The following is an 8727-nucleotide window of genomic DNA, read 5'->3' on the forward strand; positions in this document are numbered from 1 at the left end:
TTTTGGTGGTTTTCCTGCACAGGACAGATGGTCAGGAGAACGATGTAAAGAGTTTAGAAAAACTGACCTGAATGTAGAGAAATGCGTCCTAGTGATTGTAAAATCTTTCAGTAAATACAGTAAAGTTGTCCAGAAGGAGAGCAGCAGTAATGTTAGTAATGTAGTTAGTGTCACGTGACCAGCTGTCAATAGCCGCGTTTCCGTCACCCTTCAAAGTTGCGCTAATTGAAATTGAAAATACACCCAATAAAAACATATAATTTTGCAAAATCTACCATTTATCGCAAAAAAAGTTTTTAGTTCATATGAGGTGTTTTTTAGACAATTCAAAAAAGGAATCTTTTGCGAAACTGCAATGGAAACATTTTTGTGCATTTACAGTCACCTGACGTACGTAAAAGCCACATGATCATTCTTTACAGAAGGCACGGTATGTTTAGACAAGAGCCGAGACAGAGTTCTTTATTAAACTCATACAAGTTCAGGAATTACGGGAATACTAGATTCTAAACAACAAAGAAATGCCACAGTTTATCAAGAGCTTGAAGCAGAACTAACCCAGAAACACCTCATACGTGCCGCTCCCAGTGTAAGGGTCTCTCCTTGACATTAAAGTTGGAAAACACACCTACGTCTCCTTCCATTACTAATAATGGCTAGAGCGGCGGCTGATATGCGTAAACCTACCAACATCCGTTCCGTTCCCATGATTTTTTTTGACTTATGAGAGTAAAAAATAATGTTTCATGTGCATAACTTCGGTTAATGGAAAATCCGTCATTTCACAATAGTTTTTTATTGACATTTAGAAAATATCGCAACAGTTTTTCGCAAATCTGTAATGTAAACGCGGCTAGTGTTAGTCGAGGTTCAGCAGGACAGGCTCGTGGTCCGTCTCCCTCAGGAAGCGCAGCAGGTCGTCAGGTTTGAGCCCCATGGTGGCGCTGTTGGTCATGGGGTGGAAATAGAGCCGCTGGTGTGCGCCGTGGGTCAGGTCTTGGTCCAGCACCACCGTCACGCTGCGGGCGGAGTCGCAGAAGAGCGCGAGCGGCGTCACGCAGCCCTGCCGCACACGCAGCGTCTCCAGCAGCAGAGCCTCGTCCGCCAGCCGCAGGTTCCCTCCGCCGAGCCCCAGACGCCGAGACACCTCGCCCAGGTCCAGCCGCCGGTCGTGCCGCACGCTCAGCAGCCACAGGCTCTTCTTACGCTTGTCCTTCAGGAACAGGTTCTTCGTGACCGCGCCGCTCAGATGAACCACATGAGGCATCATCTCCTCCACCGTAAACACCTGAAAATAACAACAACAACTGTAAAGAAGGCCACAATAGGCTTCGTTTCCTTTTCTATATGCAAAATTGACTCATACGTCGCAGCATCCATCCAGCGAGCCAATCAACGCAGCGGAAAAGGCGTGCGCGGGTGAAGGCTTGCGCGGGTAAAAAGGCATGCGCGGGTGAAGGCGTGCGCGGGTGAAGGCGTGCGCGGGTGAAGGGGTGGAGGTGAAGATGTGTGCAGGTAAACCGCGGAGAAGATCGCCCAGCTGATGGAGGACCAGATGGGAGCAGGTTGTGGGAACCGGACCGTGTCTGGTCCCCCTTGGAGGGAGGAGGGGGTTAGACCGCAGTCTCGGGTGTACCCCGGGCCTGTGAGGGGCGATGGTGTGTGGTGAGCAGGACGAGGGCAAGGCCGTGAGAGTTTCTCACGATTCGGACATCCTGGAAATGTACAGTTTTTATTGTATATAATATAGCGAGACCTACAGCACATTAAGTGTCTAATTGAAAAGCGTATGTACAGCGCGCGTCTTCCTCTGCTTGTAATCAGAAAGTTTTGCGCTTCCGGCACGTCATCTTATACAGTAGGGGGCGGTAATACTCCTAAGCGGTGAGCAGCCGGTAACAAGAAGTAGTCGAAGAAGAACGTCCTCGTCTCAGTTCTCGGGTGCTTCTCAATATCCCTCCTCGTCTCCTCGCTCCTCCGTCCTCCCTCCTATGACCCGGAAACCGATCGAGCTCAGCCATCTTGAAGGACATCTCAATTCTCTAATTGCACCGTGAGGAGTCGAGGATCGAGGAGTGAGGAGGCTTCCTGAGGAGTCATGAGCGAGGATACACAGGTGCATCCTACGCCGAACTGTTATATTGACTAAACGTGACGCACGTGTCAATTCTCCTCCCCCTTCACATCGTTCACAATCATTTTAATTTATACTTTACCTTTGCAGTTTATATAAGCCACACATCTCAGATATTTCAACAGTATAGCCTATCTTTATTATTATTTATTATGAATTTATTAAATAACCAAACATCAACATCATAAGGGCAGATACTTTTAGCGCTGCTGATGACACTGTGGAGTGACGCTCGAGTGATCAAGTATTCCAATGTATATAAAAAAGCTTTTATTCGATTCCTCTGTCCTCCTTTCCTTTCCTCGCTTCCTTCCCTCACGTCCTACAGGGGGTGGAGCTGAGACGCAAGGAAAGGAAGCAAGGGAAGGAAACGAGGATGCACAAATAAGAAATGAGAAGCACCCCTCGTCTCAGGCCCACAAGGAAGTAATGGAATAGTCGAATAAAGTCGTTATTTATGGGTTTTTTTCGCACAAAAAGTATTCTCGTCGCTTGATAAACTTATAGTTGAGCCACTGTAGTCACTTGGATTTAAACATTTTCTTTAATGACTTTCTAGGCCGTCAAGTTTCATTCCCTTAGGAGTCTATGTGGCAGTGATCCACCTCTCAGAATTAATCAAAAATATATGAAGTTTTATGTAACAAAGTTCAGGAGGAGCATGTTCAGGTAATCATCCAATCAGCACAAGAAGAAGCCAGTATAAATGAAGCCTTCCCTTACCTCCTGTCTCATGACTAATTTCCCAGCATCCCACCACCACCACCACCCCTTCACCCACATTCGGCTGGGTCCGCTCATAGACACCTATGATCTCTAAAGTTAGGGGGGTACTCTGGGGTCGGGCCCTCCCCCGGACAGCAAGCCAAATACGCATTTTAATATTACATCAGATTTCATTAACATGTAAACTCGTGAACTTCATTTGTGTTCCGAAGATGAACGAAGGTCTTACGGGGTTGGTACAGTAATTACTGGTTGAGTAATTAATGACTTATTTTTGAGTGAACTAACCCTTTAATGTGATATCCTCATGCCAGTCAATCATCAGATTACAGCTTGTGTGAGTGTATGAGTGATACGACACAAACTCAAATACTAAATTGATTGAGATGAAAAGGTAAAATTATGACATAATTATGAGATTTAAAAAGTCGAAGTTTATTACATCTTATGACTTAAGTCGAAATGATGAGATACAGATAACGTCTAAATTGTGACATACCAAGATGTAATTATGAGAGTAAAACGTCGAAATGTTCTTTTTTTTAAAATATTTTTTTATTTATATCTATAAATTGATTTATGTCATAATTTCGAATTGTGTCGTGAATAAGATTTCCTGCTCACACACGTGTCATCGACCACTTCCGTGTTAACTCCGGTTAAACTGTCTATGGTTATGGTTATATTCCCACCTCTGGATGGTCGATGCAGGTCGTGTCGATATTCAGACGCTTAAGAAACTCTTCCAGCTCTTTCCTCAGATCGGACGCCATCGTGACTTTAACCGCTTCAACTCGAAACTGAAAGTTTACAACAAACACAATATTTACATGGTTCCAGCAGACAAGAGCTGTGATTGGTCCAGCCTCACACTAAACTACTGTGATTGGTCAGGAGCCGCCGGTGTTGAGCAAAGGAACATCGACTTGTTTATTAACAAGATAGCGTAGGACTAACAATTCATATTAAAACTATATTTAAAAGTAAATAAATAAAGCGATTATTATCAAAAGGAGGAATAGTTCACGTATTTCTGGATGTGTGCAGTATTTTCCTCAGACCCCAGCGCACTGCTTCCGGTTCCAGGGCTGTTAAACAGCGCCGCCTGCTGGCCGTCAGTGAGACTCACTCTACCACTTCTGTTCGACACATCTTTATCGCTGTGAGACTGAGTGATAAACGTAATTGTCATTACTTATTTAACGTAAAACACTTAAATCACCATGGCATCAAAATGGCCATTTCTATTTTTAAATGAAATATTGCAGTGTTTATTATAAATGATTTATGGGTGCACATCGTTATTGTTTTTAATAATCATCATAATCAGAATAACTTCCTCTTGCAGCTTCTCTTCTCTGATAATGATGTGGGCGGGGCTATAACCTTGTCATTCATCCACATCATAGGTCCACATGCGTTGCCATTACAGGTTTTCTGTTAGAAAATTTACACGTATGGATGTGAAACTTAACTAAAAGAATAAACAAATTAATAACAAAAGCTTCGTTATTCACCTTCTCCTGAATAGAAAATCCAAAAGTTACATTTTCAAAAAGCAAAATGAAATAAGAGAGCACCTTTTCTGTTATAAACACAGATATATATATATATATATATATATATTATTTAAAGCTTTTTACATTTTTACAACCCCCCCACCCCATGCCAGCGTATAAGTAACACGAAAATAAAGTAAATAAATAATGATAAAAAAAAATTAAATAAATAAACAATAATGATAAATGCCAATATATACATATGTAAAAGTACATATACACACAAACATACAATGCACCTAGATATGTACATACAGATACACATTACAGATCTCTAGATACATATATATTAAAAGTAAAATGTTTAAAATATAATGCCAATATACCACAACTTTTTAGCAAAACTACAGTGCCAAAAGACAGTTTCCAATTGCAAAGAACAAAAAGAGCAGGTAACATCAATATCCTTCTTAAATTTACTAAGAAAATGTTTAAGAGGATAGAATGAATGATTTTGAAAGAAATTTCTTTTACCTTGTTTGTAACAAAAACTTTATGAGGCAGTAACCAAACACTTTCCCACTTTTTTAATTTAGCCCAAAAAAAATGTAAAAAAATTAACCCAATAAGCAATAAAGCAAGGCTTAGTAGTGACCCTCTCCAAAAACAGATCACGAATAGATTTGTTATTTTTAGTCTGAAAAACAAATTTTACCACATAGGCTACTGTATCAGTTAACTTGACTATGGGCTCATCAACCAATACCACATCTCTAAATAAGGAAGTAATGCCAGAATTAATCGCAGAGAAAACTAGAGAGAATTCCTTGGGAGTCACAGGAAAATTAAAGTGTACAAGAAACTCATCATAAGTCATAAGATTGAGTGTTAAACAAATGAGATACTAAAGCAATACCCTTCTCAAACCAGCTTTTCAAAACAATAGTTTTGTGCTTAACAGAATACAACGATTGTTCCAAATAAAATAACGCTGCGCAGAGAAATTGTGCTTGTAAATCAATTTCCAAGCCAACAAGGCTTGAGCATGAAAGGCAGAGGTTTTACTGGCTCTTATGGGCTATATGGACGCATAAGTTCCGCATTTGACGCAAGGATGCTCGTCCATTTCCGGTTGTGGAGATTTAAGCGGAGGAGAACCGAGGAAAATGGGATTATGGCCACTGATGGGCAGTAACGCGTTAGAAGTAACGCGTTACTGTAATCCAATTACTTTTTTCTAGTAACGAGTAAAGTAAGGGATTACAATTGAAAAAACAGTAATTAGATTACCGTTACTTCCCCGTAAACTGCCTGCGTTACTGCGTTAGTTAACCGTGATTTTGTTTAGTCAGACCGTCACCTGACATGAGTCGTGCGTGAATAACAATGATATATGAGCGCGGCGACATCAGTGAGAGACGACTAGAGCGCGGGAGAGAACAGTCGAGCTGCCAACTCTCACACACGCTCACACACACACACTGTAGCTGTTCCCATCAGGAGCTGGGCCTTCATATTGTTATTTCTTTATTGTTTCTTTATTTACTGTTGAAAGCTTCTTTTCTTTATTATTTATCCCCTGGACTTAATTAAATATTTAGCTTAAATATATTTTTGGACTCTGTTCCCTTTATTTTGTTGCTTCCTGGAGCCGGAACGTAACAATGCTTCACGAGCGGGGCTGATGACTAATACACAAGTGGATAAAAGCAGGTATTAGCCGAATCGATAGTTGTTATTAAGTGTTATTGGTTTTAGAAATGTACTAACGTGTGCCTTTTTATCGTGGGATTGTCTGGCACCGATTGTTAACGGTTTAATTTAGAGTTTTGTTTTTTTAGAGCCTTCATCCGATGGAAAAGAGAACGTTTTAATATTGACTGATGTGTTTTCAAAGTACACTCAAACCATCCCAGGGATCAGTCTGACGGTACTGTAGCACAGGCTTTGGTGAAGCACTGGTTTTGTATTGTTGGAGAACCCCGCTAAATCCATTCAGACCACGGAAGGTGTTTTGAAAGCATGTTGATTCAACAACTTTGTTACATGTATGGGTTAGTTAAAACAAGAACAACACCATATAGGCCACAAGGTAATGGCCAGTGTGGACGTTTTAACAGAACACTTCATGATGTCACCAGGAGAAACTGAAGTGTGTGTTTCAGGACGTAAGACGCCAACTCCAAGAGGCTGCTGATCGGAGAGATGTGACCGTTAAGAATCCAGAACTTGAGATGGGACAACTACTTCTAAAGAGAGATCACAGAGAGAGAGGTCGCCAAAAGATTCAAGATTTCTGGGACCCCACAGTGTTTAAGGTTGTTAGGTGCACCAGTGATAGAAACTTGTGTATGCTGTAATTCCAGTAGAAGGAGAGGGACCAGTACGGAATAGGACCGAGCGCATGCTCCAGTTCCTGTGATGGAAACAGATGATTTAGGACTTCCCAGTCAAAGTACTGAACTTGATATGGAGAGTCCTAACTGTTCTTTTGTGTTTTCCGTACTAAGTCAGATTGTCACCTCGATAACCCTGTGTTTCCTGCACATTCCTCATTGGAGGGCCAGCAGATGTGGCCAGCCTGAATGTACGGGTTAAAAAGAAACTGGACGGCAAGAAGGAGGGACAGCAGGCCTCCATTCTAATCCACATCACTTGCCACGATCGAGTTATCCAGAAACAGAGCTGTAATGGTGTTGGCATGCGGACAGGTAACCCCCCCCCCCCCACACACACACACACACACTTGTTTTGTTACTGTGACTTTTCGTACTCACTGGAACTGTTTAAATGAACTGTGTGCTCAGCATACGTTGCTAAGAAGTTTCCTCTTCTTTTGACTGGATTTATTGGGTAATAATGACATAGCATGCTATAGACCTTATTCAGAGCAGCGCCATGGCAGGTATGAAAGTGAGGCTGTGAGGGATAGACGTACCGTGTTTCCAATGGCATCCGCTGTAAAAAGCTCCACAGCTTACATTGTCGGGAGTTTTTTGTCAACTGACATTTCTTGGAAAGATATTTTTCCAGTGTTTCATGAGCAGAACAATCGGAAAACACATTAAATAACAGTACAGCCCATTGAAGAGATGCATGACTATCCCTCACAGCCTCGCTTTCATTCTCATTAAAATTCAAAGATGGCGCTGCCGTGAATAAGGCGTATTCATTAGAATGAAGGATTGCTAATCTGTTTGAATGTGTTTGTGTTTCTTCTTTGTAGGTGTTCGCAGGCGGTTGCACTCGAGGGACAGTGGGCGCACGTGTGGTGTTTACTTTTAGTGGATGCAGTGGTGAATGAATTGTTTGTTAGGAGTATTATGTATTTCTTCACTCCACTTGTACCTCAGTTTACTGCCTGGGTAGGTTTATGTTGTTCTTTTTGATTTATAAGATTTCTGTCCATGCCCATATGGAAGGGACTTTCTTAAATAAAACTGCTGTGTAAAAGCGTTTATATCAGATTTACCTGTTATCTCTTTAAGTAGGCAGGGTTACACCATGATTCATTCAGGACTATGCCAGATGATGAAATTATATACATGGACAGATATTTAGTCTATCTTTGCTCCGCTAATGAAAATAGTTCTTCATGAAGCTAAAACAGGATGAGCCGTGTGTCTCTGAGCAACGCAAACACTGTCAGTCTGTCCGGTGACGATAAAACACTCAAATAACTCGGAAACAATGTATGAATAACTGTCTTATATGTTCAGATGTTCATTCTACCGCTTATTCGTGTTTATTCTGACAACATTCATTGTGAAAGTCTGGATGGTGCGATCATGCCTCTCACATATCACTTTACAGTCCTGAAGAAATAGCACAGACTTGTCATCATCACACACACACACACACACACACACACAGGATGATGTGGATTTAGTTCTGAATCTGTTGCACATGTCTGATGAACCGCACTTGTGTTCGCTGTATTGCATGAGACCATATGTGTGACTCTTGATGAATATGATTGTTTCTTTTCTGTGTTGCACACTGGCGTTTGGAGACCCTGTTCGGTGTGTTACAAACACGACCTGTTCAAACACGACTTTTGCAGATGTTTCACAGTGGTTAGTTGTTGTCATACTTTTAATTGGTTAAATTGTTATGCTAAATGTTTCAAACTGTTATGCAAGCTTGTGGTATGTGTTTTTTTTTTTCCATCTGTCAAATTAACGATGGTGTTGTTGAATTTTTTAAATAAGCCCATTGTTTATTCCTACTGTGCATGAGTTTTGAATAGTAATATATGTTTTATAGGTGTACATGTGGGTGGAGATTAGTCTAATTACGTCATTAAAAAAGGAAGTGGAGGGATGTAGTCCAAACCAGACGTTCGCTGTAGGCTTTGAAAGGGGACGT

General features: G+C 41.4%; 1 protein-coding gene and 1 long non-coding RNA gene across 2 annotated transcripts; one reads left to right on the top strand and one right to left on the bottom strand.

Moving 5' to 3' along the window:
* Positions 1-446: 446 nt before the first annotated feature.
* On the bottom strand, positions 447-3947 carry prorsd1 (prolyl-tRNA synthetase domain containing 1). Its single transcript, XM_039679276.2, has 2 exons — positions 3553-3947; positions 447-1288 (listed from the first exon to the last, which is right to left on the bottom strand). The coding sequence occupies exons 1-2, from the start codon at positions 3631-3633 to the stop codon at positions 860-862; spliced, it is 510 nt and encodes a 169-aa protein (XP_039535210.2). The 5' UTR covers positions 3634-3947; the 3' UTR covers positions 447-859.
* Positions 3948-5826: 1879 nt separating this feature from the next.
* LOC120484221 (uncharacterized) lies at positions 5827-7824 on the top strand. Its single transcript, XR_016145660.1, has 3 exons — positions 5827-6814; positions 6921-7070; positions 7586-7824. It is a non-coding gene; the product is annotated as an uncharacterized LOC120484221 (long non-coding RNA).
* Positions 7825-8727: the final 903 nt, after the last annotated feature.

The sequence above is a fragment of the Pimephales promelas genome, chromosome 11 (assembly GCF_988280905.1).
Source record: "Pimephales promelas chromosome 11, fPimPro1.hap1.1, whole genome shotgun sequence".
Lineage (NCBI taxonomy): Eukaryota > Metazoa > Chordata > Actinopteri > Cypriniformes > Leuciscidae > Pimephales > Pimephales promelas.